The 16,384-nt window shown below is 45.2% G+C and overlaps 1 protein-coding gene across 8 annotated transcripts in view; it reads right to left on the bottom strand.

The window, feature by feature from the left end:
• LOC126336504 (neutral ceramidase-like) overlaps positions 1-16,384 on the bottom strand; it is a 489,135-nt gene that overhangs the window by 148,139 nt on the left and 324,612 nt on the right. For all 8 annotated transcript variants that reach the window (XM_050000278.1, XM_050000277.1, XM_050000275.1 and 5 more), the window contains one exon: positions 9,590-9,788. In XM_050000278.1, coding sequence (XP_049856235.1) covers positions 9,590-9,788 — 199 coding nt within the window. The remainder of the gene's footprint in view (positions 1-9,589; positions 9,789-16,384) is intronic.

The following is a 16,384-nucleotide window of genomic DNA, read 5'->3' as shown; positions in this document are numbered from 1 at the left end:
TTTTTAAGGTATCAATGGAGGCTGTGCGACCATTGTTGGTAAGCGTGGCATTTCAAGGTGCGTCGACACTGGTTGGCTCCCCAAGATCGGATCATTCGACAGCACGTGATTTTTTATTGGATGTCCACCTAGAAAGCGCTGTCTACCGAACTCAGTCTGGTACCACCGAATAGCTTAAAGCAATAATGCGAGAGCAAATCTCCACAATTCCTACTGAAGTCTAAGTTCGAGGCGTGCATAACATTCCTATCACTCTGCTGGAATATGTGCGCCGTGGGGGAGTTCATCCCTGGGATGTGATATTCAAGAAATAGAAATGCTTGTGACATTCAATAATGGCACACTCTTTGGTATACAGTGATATAAATATATCTGTGTAAATTAATTGTGCTCATTCTTTAATCTCCATTCCAAAACTTCCCGGCCGGTCCGGTGTGGCCGAGCGGTTCTAGGCGATTTAATCTGGAACCGCGCGACCGCTACGGTCGCAGGTTCGGATCCCGCCTCGGGCACGGATGTGTGTGATGTCATTACGGTAGTTAGGTTTAAGTAGTTCTAAGTTCCAGGGGACTGATGACCTCAGATGTTAAGTCCCATAGAGATCGGAGCCATTTGAACATCCATGCTGTGATTTGGTAAGTCATAATGTGGAGGAATAGAATGGCTATCGAAAAACAAAACCTTCCTCTGTTAGTGAAACCGTTTTAAATAAATGGCAGCAATAACAGTGTTGCATTGAGAAAGCATCGCCGACGAAAGCTCTGAGGATAGGTCCTATGTCACTATATGGTTTAAAAAAAGATGATAAAGAAATTTGAAAACACGGGTGAGCTTCAAGTGACACCTGGAAGAAGAAGGCGTACTCTCCCGGTGGAAGCTGTGGACGGGACTGCTGTTGCGGTAACTGATCGTGCACTACGTGTCCCGAGTGGTGCTAGTGGTCGTGCAGTGTCACGAGAATTGTTCATTCCATGACCAACAGTAAGACAGTTTCTTAAAGTATTTGTATTGAGTGTGGCCATGTATGGAAGTGAAACATGGACGATACATAGTTTAGACAAGAAGAGAATAGAAGCTTTCGTAGTGTGGTGCTACAGAAGATTGCTGAAGATTAGATGGGTAGATCGCATAACTAATCAGGGGGTACTGAATAGAATTGGGGAGAAGAGGAGCTTGTGGCACAGCTTGACTAGAAGAAGGGATCCGTTGGTTGGACATGTTCTGAGACACCGAGGGATCACCAATTTAGTATTGGAGGGCAGCGTGGAGGGTAAAAATCGTAGAGGGAGACCAAAAGATGAATACACTAAGCAGATTCAGAAGGATGTAGGCTGCAGTAGGTACTGGGAGATGAAGGTTGCACCGGATAGAGTAGCATGGAGAGCTGCATCAAACCAGTCTCAGGACTGAGGACCACAACAACATTACACTGGCACGGGTACAAATCCAGATGGTGCAGCAACGGAAACCTGGGGATCTGCAGCAATGTTCTGAATTTTCTCTTCGGTTTCTGGCATGGGTCGAAGTTGATAACATGTGGCTGAGCAACATTCTATGGAGTGACGAGGCACATTTTACACTACAGGGTGCAGTGAACACACAGAACTGCCGAATTTGAGCACTGTGCACGAACAATTATCACACTCTCCGTATGGGACTGTGTGGCGTGGATTCACAAGCACCTTCATACTCGGTCCGTTCAAGAGAATAAACCCAGAAGACCTGCACGTTATCGAGACGACCTTACACAGCAAGTGATTTCTGTTCTGTAAGACTGCAACTGTGTTTTATGCGAGATGCGTCATGAGTGCAACTATGTGGAAACTAAAGTTTTATACGGGATGGTACAACACCTCATGTTACTCGCCCAATGAAAGATATGCTTAACGCTACGAACGTTTACCCCTTCAGATATTTACCAGAGGCATAGCTTGTTCTGAATCAATGTAACTGTTGGCTCTGTGGATAGCTAAAAGGAAACGTTTACCAGGTACAAGTTCTATCTGATCTGAAGTTCAATATACAGGAGCGCAGTGCTCAGATTCCACCGAACTGATGCGAACGACTGTTGATTACGTCGTTTTACGGATGTAGTACCTCGTCGACGTCAGCATTTCATCGACGTCAGCATTTCATCGACGTCTCAAGTTCTCAAACTGAACAAATTGTGTAAGCGTCAATAAATCAGCATTATGCCTTGTCCACTTCTTTGATGTTTTCCGCGCATGACTCGTTCCTAACGCATCACACTTGGTAGATTTCTATACGTCTTTCTTGTATTCACAGCACCAGATCTGCAGATGGTCACCAAAATTTGAACTAACTTTTTTCCAGCGTAAATAGTTTCTGCATTAGAAAATCTACCAGGTTTCACTGCCATACGACAATTACAGACCACACTGGACCTCTTTGAGAAGCTGCACTTTAATCATAACCCTCCGTATTTAAGTCAGTTATTGTAAAACGTCTAAGTAACGAAACAATATTCATTTCGTGTGAAAAAACGTAAACTAAAGAAGGCCGCATCACGTCAGAAAGCGGTCTGCGAACTTGAGTATTTGAATCAGACCCCTATGTACGTTGTGCGGTTGCACTGAATGCTGATCATTTGCATATCCAAGTACGTATTGCGCTGTGTGACCTTTGTAGCATGACCCTTTCATGCCATTGCAATTTTGATGGCGAGCAGTAAACGTGAAGTAGTATCGGAGAAAACAAGTTCCTGAGGCTGCACACGCAATATACGGTCATGAATCCTCTGACAGAGAACGAACTTGCCAGCCGCGCCTTACGACGCATTAGATTCTTCCTCCACCTCTCGACTTGCAGCATTTCTCAGCTACCGCCGCGGGAGTTGAAATAACACTCTCTGTGGCGCAGGAAACGTCGCACTGCCACCACTGCGGTCTTTCCATTACGGCCCTTCTGCACACGACCTTAATTTTTGATCCGGTGTGTCTACCCTCGTATTCAGCAGCTCACAATGGAACGGTGTAATTAAAAATTTATTGGCAAACTGACGGTGCACGACCACGATGTGCTCCCCCATGCTGAAACTTCATTTCAGCGTTCTCCGTAATCGTTGGCTGGATTGACTCTGCGGTAATAAATTATCCCTTGTACGTTTCTCTTCCAGCCCTTCACGGAAAAGCCGAATAGTAGCTCCGTTGATACAACAATTGTTTCCGTTTCGCTACATCGTGAAAGTTATGGGGTGTTAGGGATATGAGTCCAGATATTTTTATTGGTGACTGAGGACAGTGTACTGAACAACATTACATCACAGTTTACTTCATAAGCAGAGTAGTTATTATAGCCATGGGGACTATTGCCAGCTTCCTAGCCGCAGTGGTACCATCTGTTCACGACAGAGCACACTGTAGGTTTTGGCTGGCCCTTGAATTGGTGACAGTCCTGGTCTACCGACAGCTTTTGGTACACGGGCTCCGCTCTGTCCTTGTGAGGTAAACTGTGGAGCTGCTTGGTTGAGAAATAGCGGCTTCCCTCTCGTAAACTGACAATGTCCGAGAGTCCGGTGTGCTGACCCGGTGCCCCTTCACATCCGCATCCAGTGACGCCTACGGGCCGAGGATGACACGGCGGTCGCTCGATACCATCGAGACTTCAAAGCCTGTATTAATGGAGTTTTATCAGCTGTAGTATGTTTTTAGGTTGGTTAATACTGTATCTCCACCCACATACGGCAACAGCAAGCCATTAATACTTATTTTCCCATGGCAGCCGGTCTGATGTTGAATCATGAATGCAAAATGGTCAATCTACACTGATAGACGTCGTCCAGTTACTAGTGTAATTACTCCGTGCGGATGCCTTGAGGTAGTAAATTATGTGTTCCTCCAGGAAGACTGTTAGACACAAAGAAGAATATCAAACACACTGAAGTGGTTTCATAGCAAGGTACCAACGATCACAAATTCTGCAGTTGTACCCCTCACACCCAGTACTGCTTTAAACAACTACATCTACACTCCACCTTATGGTGTATGGCCGAGGGTACTTTGTATACCAGTGATGCTCACATCCCCTTTGCTGGTCCAATAACGAATGGTAAACGGGAAGAACGTTTGTTGGTAAGCCTTCACGTGCCCTCGGATCTCTCAACTTTTCCCTTCATGAGATTTTCACGAGATATACGCAGAAGGAAGGAATATACTGATTGACTCTTATAGTAACGTACACTATCAGGACTGACGCACACACCTCTTTTGTAACGTGTGCCACATGTGTTGGATAAGTTTTTCGGCGAAGCATCCGCGTTTACTAAACGAAAATGTGACGAAACGCGTTCCTCTTATTTCGATCTTACCTACAGGAAGTTTCGCTGTGACAGGTACAAATGAAAGGGGCGAGTACAGCACAGTGAAACCAATAATAATAAAAATAGGTCTGGAAACCAATGGTTTCACCGAAACAGCTTATTAAGACTGATTACATGAATAACTTGTAACAGATTCCAAAAAAAAAAAGAAAAGGTTCAAATAGCTCTAAGCACTATGGGGCTTAACATCTCAGGTCATCAGTCCCCTAGACTTAGAACTACTTACACCCAACTAACCTAAGGACATCACACACATCCATTCCCGCAGCAGCCGCGTGGTTCCGGACTGAAGTCGCTCGAACACACCGGCCGGCTGACAGATTCCCTAAGGTTTTATACTGTAGGTATGAACTTCAGGACAGACACATTACAGCATGAGTTCAATATGACCACCGTTCATGTGAAGGCGGGCTTCAGGATGTTTCCTTATCGATGTCCATCTATAAGGGGCGTTCAAAAGAAACGAGCTGGAGGCGTAATTACAGGATCCAGTACCTGTATGTTAGAAGTATTGACCCTGGCTGTTGAGACACTTGTCTCACTGTGACACAAGGCGGTGAATGGTTGTCTTATAAAATTCCCTGGGCTGCGATGTTAACCAGTTCCGCACGTACAGCTTTTTAAGGGGATCAAAAATGGCGTAATCACAGGGAGAGAGGTCAGGACTGTATGGAGGGTGGCAGAGAATCTTCAATTTGCATTTTTGCAGGAGTTCCGCGACTGTGTTGCCGGTATGAGGCTTTGCATTGATGTCGAGCAGAATGACCCCACGGGTGAGTTTGCCTTGTCGTTTTGATTTGATTGTTCGGCGAAGGGTGGTTACGGTTTGCGAGGAACTCTGCTGGAAGTGAATCAGAAGGAGGCCATCTTGGTCAAAGAAGAACGTCAGCGTAACCTTCCCTGCACTTGTGCAGATGGCCTTGGCATTTTTGGTAGTGGTGACCCAGGATGCTTCCACTGGAGACTTTGTCGTTTAGATTCTGGTTGTAATTGGACACCATGACTCCTCTCCAGCCACCACTCGTGCCAGGAACTTACTCCCTTTCCGAGCATAGCGCTGCAGATGAACAAGGTAGTGAGCCATTCGACACGCTTCGTAGTGTGGTTGAAGACTGTGGGGTACCCACTGGGCACAGACTTTGCGCATGTGCAGTCGTTCCTTCGTGATAGTGTGAACACTTCCGACACTCAATCCAACCACGGTGGCTATGGCACTCCCTGTCACTCGGCCATCCTGGGTAATTTGTTAAAACTGAATCGTCTATTGCGTTATAAACACCGCTACATAGGGGCTATCGTACCTAGCTACATCAGTATGTAAAGCTTTCTGAGTGTTTACTTGTCCCCATAACCTATTATACAACAACATCTACATACGTACTCCGCAATCCACCATACGGTGCGTGGCGGAGGGTACCTCGTAACACAACTAGCATCTTCCCTCCCTGTTCCACTCCCAAACAGAACGAGGGAAAAATGACTGCCTATATGCCTCTGTACGAACCCTAATCTCTCTTATCTTATCTTAGTGGTCTTTCCGCGAAATGAAAGTTGGTGGCAGTAAAATTGTACTGCAGTCAGCCTCAAATGCTGATTCTCTAAAGTTCCTCAGTAACGATTCACGAAAAGAACGCCTCATATACTCTAGAGACTAGCACCCGAGTTCTTGAAGCATTTCCGTAACATTCGGGTGATGTTCAATCCTACCAGTAACAAATCTAGCAGCCCGCCTTTGAATTGCTTCTATGTCCTCCCTCAATCCGACCTGACAGGGATCCGAAACGCTCGAGCAGTACTGAAGAATAGGTCGTATTAGTGTTTTATAAGCGGTCGCCCTTACTGATGAACCACATCTTCCCAAAATTCTACCAATGAACCGAAGACGACTATCCGCCTTCCCCACAACTGCCATTATGTGCTTGTCCCACTTCACATCGCTCTGCACTTAATCGTGATCAAGTACTTGCATTTGAAATACTTTTCTTCAAAGTATTATGATACCTTATAAATTAACATACAGCTCCTTTTACAAAAATCGTGACTTTTAACGCCGTTTAATAAAAGTCGTCTTTCGAGTTATTTATTTTTAGGTGAGTTGTGAATCGCTAAACTACAGATGTCTTTAGTCGAAACTTGGAAACTTAGTTGGCTGACAAACGACTTTCCCGTGCGGCAGAATTGGGACGAAGTTTGCCCCGTTCAAAACAAGGCAAAGGGACTCTGTTTCTGGGTTTCTGATGACCTCTTTCCGTTTGCTGAATTCGGTGCTTATGTTCTCTGTCTTCAAGTACGTCACAGCGAGTTTGTGGACGCTGTGTACTGACGTCATATTTTAAGGATAAGACTAGTACATTTGCAAGAAATGAGCTCCAGTAATCGATCGCGCGCGAAGATATGGACGATAATTCTGATAGCGTCCAGTAATGACCTGATAGTACAGCTTTTGAACTTTAGCGCGCACCTATTGTTTGTCACTCGCTCCAGCCAATTGCAGCCGCCTAATGCCCGAGCGCGAGGACTGTACTGCAAGACTGACTACTATTCTCGTATTGATATTGGGCAGTTATATATACGCTGCAAAACTAAAATGAATAAACCTAAGCAGCTGAAGAATTATTATGAAATGGAGGTAGCGGCTTTCGACTTACAATTTAAACATGCAAAACACGTTGAAGAATAGCGCATCTCCTGCAATCGTGCTTTATTTTAACAGTGCCAGCTTTAGAATACAAATTAAATAACGGACAGCAGCGATTTTAATGATTAAGAAGTGCTACGCTACTCCTTTAATGAGACACTCTTTCGTTTCATTCATTTATGCAGCATTTGTGAATCGCAACACAAAATTGTGCGGGGCGAAACGATCTGTGCCACCAGCTGCAGGTTAGAACGAAGCACTCCGACACAATGAACGAAGCCTGTTACCAGTGTCAAAACAGTATTTCATAAGCCTCTTACTCACTCCATTGTACAGTGCTTCGCACTCGGCCATTAATCCTCCTCTGTGGGTCGGAGCGAGTGATGAGCAACCGGTGCACATCCATGTTTGTTAAGCTGTGCCTTCAGAATGTCGCAGCTATGTAGTGTCAGAATTATGACCGGAATTTTTGTGCGGCATCGATTGCTTGGGTTGTTATCTTTCAACTGTGCCTTTTTCTCTTTAAAATATGAGGTCAAGTTTTCTTATGAATTGAGGTTACGTTCCGATGGCCATTTGCATGCTGTAAACTACGAGGATTATGGTGAGGTCGTGCCACTGTCCGCGCAGCTTGGCGTAATATTACCTTTACAATGCTTTCAGGACTGTAGATGTAATGATACCTTCGGTCGCGTCCACATTTAATTCCCGTTGCTCAGAGAGAGAAACTTTGTTCCACGCTCACAGAGCAGCATCGGTATCAACTGTCCTCTGCCCTGAGGTTAACGTTCCGCATTCGTTATACTTCCACTGTTTTAATGTTGTACTGAGTATTCTGTAGTGTATATATCATATATTGACGAATTAATGACGCTTAAGGCTGTTGCGAGCCATCAAAGGCACTCCAAGACAGGAAATGAGAGAGAGAGTGCAGAGAGCAAGCGAAAATGTAGCACTTAAGTTACCAGAGCTGAATAGTAGCTCTAGAGCCCTGCAAATTGCACACGCTCTGGGCAGCTGTCCCAGGGGCTAAGTTTCGCTTCAGAGAATTAACTGATCTGATAACTCTAGCCATACCCTAGAAGCTGTTGTAAGGCGCCACAGTAGAAGATGGCCACGAAAGAATACGTCTAAGCACAGGCAGCAAGCTTGATACATACTCCTAGAATTGCAACGTCAGTGGGTTCATACAGGTTAGAGCGCTATTACAGCAGCTTACATTCACAAAATTACTAAGGGTGGCGCCAAAAGACGTAAAACACTGTATTTTCTGGGCATAACAGGAGTGGCAGTGACGTTCAGCTTTCAGCTGAACGCTATTGGTACCAAACTCCTGTTTGTTAATGTAAAGACCTGCTGTGTAGGAGTAGGGGAAGAATCTAAATGTAGGCGGCCGCGGTGGTCGAGCGGTTCTAGGCGCTTCAGTCCGGACCCGCTCGACTGCTACAGTCGCAGGTTCGAATCCTGCCTCGGCATGGATGTGTGTGATGTCCTTAGGTTAGTGAGGCTTAAGTAGTTCTAAGTTCTAGGCGACTGATGACCTCAGATGTTAAGTCTCATAGTACTCGTAGCCATTTGAACCATTTCAATCTAAATGTGGTTGGCCAGAGGCGCCCTGGAAATGCAGAGCGATTCGTTAGGTTGGCTAGAGCTTGTTGAGTGTCGATGGATTAGTGAGTTGACTACAGGAGGGGTAAATAGAGGGGGTAGGACGTGAAACGGACCGACTTGGGGCAGGAGAGGCACCACAGCACATTTTAATTTACACTGGTTATACTTTTACAAATAAATTCATAAAACTTTGTTAGCGTGACCAGGAAGGATTCATGATTCACACCTATAGCAGAGGAAGTTCAAAAACATAGAAAAACAAATTTTTTTACATGTGAAACTTCATCATTTTTTCACTTGGTATTGGCTGCATTTGTCGCTGTAGGTACACTTTTCTTCATAAGTAAGAGAGATTTTTCGATGAATTTTGCACAGCACACAAACCATACTTACTGGTGAATGAAACTCCAGAATTTCCCAAATCTGTTAAAAACTGTGGTAAAAATTGAGATAATTTACTATAAAATTCGAATTTTCTCGAAACACAAAGTTTAAAACGTAACAGCTCATTCATTTTTCCATAGATTAAATAAATTCTAGAGTTTCATACACCTGTAAGTATAATTTGTAAACTGTGCAAAATTCATCAAAGGATCTCTCTTACTTATGAAGAAAAGTGTACCTATAGCAACAAATGCAGCCAACAGTAAGTGAAAAAAATCATGAAATTTCACATTTAAAAAATATTATTTTTTCGTGATTTTGAACTTCCACTGCTATGAGTGTGAATCCTGAATCCTTCCTGGTCATGCTGACAAAGTTTTATTAATTTTTTTGTAAAAGTATAGACAGTGCAAATTAAAATACCCTGTGGCGCCTGTCCTTCTCGAAGCCGGCCCGTTTGACGTCCTACCCCCGCTTTAGAAAACCCGTGGTCGGACCGCGAATTCAGCCTGGCTGACGCTATTCAACTGCGGACGCCGCAGAGATCGCGATGGTACGATTAGTGCCACGCGCTCCAGTGGTCCACCACCCTACGTTAAGCAGACGTGCTCGCTCACCTTGCCAAGCATGGCCCCGCCGTTGAACTGCTTCTCCAGGAGTATGGCGGCGTAGCCGACGTTGTCGCTGGAGACGAGCGTGTTGGTGTTGTTCATGGAGGTGGGGTGCACGGCGTACCAGTTGATGGCGCCCAGAGGACGGCCTGAAGGCGTCTCGATCCGTAGCTGCACCATCGTCTTGTCCACGTCGTGCTCGTACCTGCTCACACACACACAACCAGGGTCACGCTCAAGTTACAGTGTCACCAAGAGTACAGCCGTCGTTAACTGACCAACGCGTCACGAGCAGTACAAACTTGTCAAGGAACCATTCCACACCAAGTGGACAAGTAGTTCCAAACTGATCATCTGTAATCTGAATAAAAAGTTGCACAGGTGCCCCCAATACAGGTTGCTTTTGCTAATTGTGGACACACTGCATAAAATGATCCCTGAGAGGATAAGCAGTAAAAAAGTTCATATGGACAGAGTCGGAAATGTGTTCCAACGCAGGTATACTCACTTGAAGGTGGACATAACAGATCTCTGACAGCGAAGGTTTCATTGTTTGAAAACACACATGAGAACACACAAGGCAAGTGGGAATGTGCTGTCCTTAGCTCCACTATCAGCAGTAATGTTACCCATGAGCGAAGAGAGCCGAAAACAGCAGTGAAGCGGACGCCCCCAAGTACCGACGTTTGAGTGCGCCACCGTGATGGACAACACTACAGACCACTTGCGGGTGGAGCTAAAACAATGCTATTGACAGAAAATTGCCACTTGCCTGGTTTCTTATAATATCTGATTTCAATCACTGAGACCTCGAATGTCAAAGATCTTTTATCTCCACCTCAAGTGGCTGTACCTACCTGTCAACGGATTTCCGGTCTTAGGTTAATATTACCATTTCTGCTCCTTATCCTCTGACGGACGGGTTCCTGCATTTTCGCCCTATTTAGCAAAACATCTTGTATACTAAAACTACGCTGGAGAAAATTGGTTAACTTTTTTGTTAATCTTTTCCCGCACATCAGAACTATCTTTAAACGTGACCAGTTTCGATAGTCTCAAACAGTCGTGTTCTGATCTAAAAATAAAAGTTAAAGCTTCTATACGATTTGAAAGGTCACATCTAAAACACATTTGCTGTTATACAGTGATGACATAACAAAACTGTCGTACTAACAAGGAGGCAACATGGCAACAGGATTTTTGAAATTTAATTATATTAGAGAAGGAATTGCTACTCATCATATAGCGGAGACGCTGAGTCGCGATAGGCACAACTAAATGATTCACACAGTTATAGTTTTATGCCATTAAGGCCTTTGTGAGCAATAAACACAAACACACATGCACACTCACTGGGTGGGTCGCCACTCCCATAATGCACTGGTGCTGCTGCTCACAGTGTGGTTTCAGTTATCTGAAACTGCAGACGTGTGTGCAAGTTTCGTTTGCGTGAGTGTGCATGTGTGTCTATTGCTCACAAAGGCCTTAACGGCCGAAAGCTATAATTGCGTGAATCTTTTTGTCGTGCCTATCGCGACTTAGCATCTTCGCTATATGTTGAGTAGCAACTTTCCTTCTCCAATATTGTTACATTCCATCGTGGATTTTCCATTGTTTGATTTCTTATTAATTATTGTCCATGAAGTTCAGAACTCGAATATCAGTTAGCCAAAGCCATCCAGCGGTACCTGTCAGTGCTTCCCACTGACTTATGTGGCTTCCCTCAAATAGACCTTCAATATACTCTTAGCAGTGGGCCCAGCCGCACTGCAATATTTGGCATTTGAGATAGCGAGATATTTCAGTCCTAAGTTTGGTCCGTGATGTTCCGTCGCTTTGCTGTTTAGATTGCCTGTCATAACTTTCTCTTAGTAGTAACTGGCACCCTGGCTAAAGCACGGGCTCCTTTAAATTGAATGGGCCCCGCTAATTTATCTTCGTACTCTCTCCGCCGCCGATTTCAGCACACCAGACGAGACATTGGTCACAAATGCACCACGCAAATAATGCATAACGATGCCTCTAGCCTCGATAAAGGCTCAGTGCGGCGACAAGAGAGCCCACGAGTTTTCCCAGGTATGCCATATTCAATGTGACGCCACTCATTGATGATTACACCACTTAGAGGTAATAAAAGTGAGCGGATATTGATAGCTATGTTTGCCGCGCAACTGGTGTATCATTTTAAGATGATTTAGTGGGCCAGTCGACATGCGACGGCGTACGTGAGTGTTGTACCTGAAGCCGACTAACTGTGGCCAGAGTTGAAGAAGCTGTATATAACTACTGGCCTGAAGTCAGATGGTCAGTAGCAACACGACAGTTATTTATTGAATACTGTTGGTGAAACCGTGGAACAACTGGGAACTTTTGAATCCGGATGACTGGATAGCGTTTCGAAGCCCCTTTCTCACGAAGGTTGCAGCCAACTTAGGAATTCCAGCGAAGCGAAGAAACAAACCTGTAGTAAAACTGCTCAGCCGTTGCCACTCACTGTTAGCCGTTCGAGCAATTCGACAGTAAACCGAGCAGATAAGTTACCTTTTTGTTGCTAAATATATACGGACTGTTTAAATGAGTAAATGCATGCAATTCTGCATTGAGGGGTGGGAACTATTTCCTAAATTTTTTCGTCTCTACATATATCGTTGGCTACACTTCATTGAAGCGAACTTGTGCTGTTTTACACATCGTGGAGTTCTTATCTTCATTTTCTTATCGAGTGTGCTGTACAGCAAAGAGTTCTCAAAATGCTGGCCGCCTGAACTGTTCTTAAGAGTGAATGCAATCTTCAGGGATGGAAAAGGCATACATCTGGAAGAGATAGGTATTCTTGTGTAGCGACTCCGTCAACCACGCAATCCCTCGGCGGCACTCAAGCGGAATTGCCCCTCGCGGCGGTGTAGCATCTCCATCGTCCTCCTCCTTCTCACCCCCCCCCCCAATTCACCCCTCCTTTCCCCCCTCCCCCCCCCCCCCCCCCCCCCACGCACACACATTGTCTTTGCCACACAGACGGAACAGTACAGATCCCAGAGCGCGTCTGTAATATTTCAATACCATCATCGAGGAGGCGATCTGGCTTTTGAAGCCAATACTACCAATACGCGTTTGCCTTCTTTGCGTTTATAAAGCAAGAACTGTGGTGCGGGTTGCAGAAAATGCGCCTATTCTCAGCGCCGTGCTGTAATAAGTAACGGTTCGCTGTCGTTTTCATTAATTATTTATTTAATTACTCAGCCGTCCAAAAGCAACGTCAACGAAGGACTATTATAAGCTGATCTCATTTATTGCTCTTTCGTTTAAACCGGATGTATATCAATAACTCACCATGTCAAGCACAATGTTCGTCCGATATTTCGAAACTCGTTGTGTGTTCATCGTTTCGGGAGGTTCCAAATATCACTATAGCTATTCGAAAGATGTTCTGGGTTTGTGTTTCTTCTTGTTTTACGTCCTTTTCCACTGGATTTTTTTAACAACAGGGAGTCTCGTAAAGATTGCAACTCCTATATCGAGAATATATCAATGAGCTTTTGAGCCCGCTACATTTTTTTTTTTTTAAGTCATCAGTCTTCTGACTGGTTTGATGCGGCCCACTACGAATTCCTCTCCTGTGCTAACCTCTTTATCTCAGAGTAGCACTTGTAACCTACGTCTTCAATTATCTGCTAGATGTATTCCAATTGCTGTCTTCCTTTACAGTTTTTGCCCTCTACAGCTCCCTCTAGTACCATGGAAGTGATTCCCTGATGTCTTAACACACGTCCTATCATCCTGTCCTTCCTCCTTGTCAATGTTTCCCACATAACCTTTCCTTTCCCATTCTGCAGTGACCCACCTCGTTCCTTACCTTATCAGTTCATATAATTTTCAACACTCGTCTGTAGCACCACATCTCAAATTCTTCGATTCTCTTCTGTTCCGGTTTCCCCACAATCTCTATTCCAAACGTACATTCTCAGAAATCTCTTCTTCAAATTAAGGCCGATATTTGATATTAGTTGACTTCTCTTGCCCAGGAATTACCTCTTTGCCAGTGCTAGTCTGTTTCTGATGTGTTTGCTCTGTACGGCATCGGTTATTTTGCTGCCTAGGTAGCAGAATTCCTTCACTTTAACTACTTCGTTGCCGTCAATCCTGATGTTACGTTTCTCGCTGTTCTCATATCTGTTACTTCTCATTGCTTTCGTCGTTCTTCGATTTACTCTCAATCCATGTTTTGTACACATTAGACTGTCCATTCCGTTTTATCATGTAATTCTTCTTCACTTTCACTCACGATAGACATTTCATCAGCGAATACTATCATTGGTATCTTTTCATTTTAAACTTTAACTCCACTCCTTAACCTTTTTCTTACTTCCATCATTGTTTCTTGGATGTACAGATTGAATAGTAGGGGGCGAAAGACTAAATCTGTGTCTCACACTCTTTTTTTTTTTATCCGAGCACTTCGTTCTTGGTCTTCCAGTCTTATTATTCTCTGTTGACACTCATACATTTCGTACATTACCCCTCTCTCATTATAGCTTACCCCTATTTTTCTCAGAATTTCGAACATCTAGCTCCATTTTACGGGTACACTGTCGAGCGTTTCTTCCAGGTAGACAAATTCTATGAACATGTCTTGATTTTTCTTCAGTCTTGCTTCCATTATGAACCGCGACGTTAGAATTGCCTCTCTGGCGCGTTTACCCTTCCTGAAACCTAACTGATCGTCATCTAACGCCTCCTCAATTTTCTTCTCCCTTCTTCTGTATATTATTCTTGTCAGCAACTTGGATGCAAGAGCTGTTAAGGTGATTTTTTTTTGTGCGATAATTCTCGCACTTGTCAGCACTTACAGTCTTCGGAATTTTGTAGACGATATTTTTCCGAAAGTCAGATGTTACGTCGCCAGACTCATACATTCTCCACATCATCCTGAATAGTCGATTTGTTGCCACTTCCCGCTACGTCTCTAGAAAATCTGATGGAATGTTGTTTATCCCTTCTGGTCTATTTGATCTTAAGTCCTCCAAAGCTCTCTTAAGCTTCCGATACTGGATCCTATTTCTCTTCTCAATCAACTCATGTTTCTTTTTCTATCACCTTAGACAAATCTTCCCCCTAATAGAGACCTTCAATGTACTCTTTCCACCGATCCACTCTCTCCTCGGAATTTAGCGGCCCCGTTATGCTCCTTAATGTTACCAGCTTTGCTTTTAATTTCACCGAAGTTTCTTGTGACTTTCCCATATGCTGAGTCAGTCCTTCCGACCGTCATTTCTTTTTCGATTTCTTCACATTTTTCATGCAGCCATTTCGCCTTAGCTTCCCTGCACTTCCTATTTATTTCATCCCTCAGTGACTTGTATTTCTGTGTTCTTGAATTTGCCTGAGCATGTTTTTGTACGTCCTTCTTTCATCGGTCAGCTGAAATACACTGCTGGAAATGGAAAAAAGAACACATTGACACCGGTGTGTCAGACCCACCATACTTGCTCCGGACACTGCGAGAGGGCTGTACAAGCAATGATCATACGCACGGCACAGCGGACACACCAGGAACCGCGGTGTTGGCCGTCGAATGGCGCTAGCTGCGCAGCATTTGTGCACCGCCGCCGTCAGTGTCAGCCAGTATAGCGTGGACGTGAACCGTATGTGCAGTTGACGGACTTTGAGCGAGGGCGTATAGTGGGCATGCAGGAGGCCGGGTGGACGTACCGCCGAATTGCTCAACACATGGGGCGTGAGGTCTCCACAGTACATCGATGTTGTCGCCAGTGGTCGGCGGAAGGTGCACCGGACCGCAGCGACGCACGGATGCACGCCAAGACCGTAGGTTCCTACGCAGTGCCGTAGGGGACCGCACCGCCAATTGCCAGCAAATTAGGGACACTGTTGCTCCTGGGGTATCGGCGAGGACCATTCGCAACCGTCTCCATGAAGCTGGGCTACGGTCCCGCACACCGTTAGGCCGTCTTCCGCTCACGCCCAAACATCGTGCAGCCCGCCTCCAGTGGCGTCGCGACAGGCGTGAATGGAGGGACGAATGGAGACGTGTCGTCTTCAGCGATGAGAGTCGCTTCTGCCTTGGTGCCAATGATGGTCGTATGCGTGTTTGGCGCCGTGCAGGTGAGCGCCACAATCAGGACTGCATACGACCGAGGCACACAGGGCCAACACCCGGCATCATGGTGTGGGGAGCGATCTCCTACACTGGCCGTACACCTCTGGTGATCGTCGAGGGGACACTGAATAGTGAACAGTACAAACAAACCGTCATCTAACCCATCGTTCTACCATTCCTAGACCGGCAAGAGAACTTGCTGTTCCAACAGGACAATGCACTTCCGCATGTATCCCGTGCCACCCAATGTGCTCTAGAAGGTGTAAGTCAACTACCCTGGCCAGCAAGATCTCCGGATCTGTCCCCCATTGAGCATGTTTGGGACTGGATGAAGTGTCGTCCCACGCGGTGTGCACGTCCAGCATGAACGCTGGTCCAACTGAGACGCCAGGTGGAAATGGCATGGCAAGCCGTTTCACAGGACTACATCCAGCATCTCTACGATCGTCTCCATGGGAGAATAGCAGCCTGCATTGCTGCGAAAGGTGGATATACACTGTACTAGTGCCGACATTGTGCATGTTCTGTTGCCTGTGTCTATGTGCCTGTGGTTCTGTCAGTGTGATCATGTGATGTATCTGACCCCAGGAATGTGTCAATAAAGTTTCCCCTTCCTGGGACAATGAATTCACGGTGTTCTTATTTCAATTTCCAGGAGTGTATTTCTTCTGTTACCCCTGCTTTCT

Source organism: Schistocerca gregaria, chromosome 2, assembly GCF_023897955.1.
Source record: "Schistocerca gregaria isolate iqSchGreg1 chromosome 2, iqSchGreg1.2, whole genome shotgun sequence".
NCBI classification, from domain to species: domain Eukaryota; kingdom Metazoa; phylum Arthropoda; class Insecta; order Orthoptera; family Acrididae; genus Schistocerca; species Schistocerca gregaria.
Note: the sequence above shows the minus strand (reverse complement) of the source record. Positions and strands in the feature narration are given on the sequence as shown.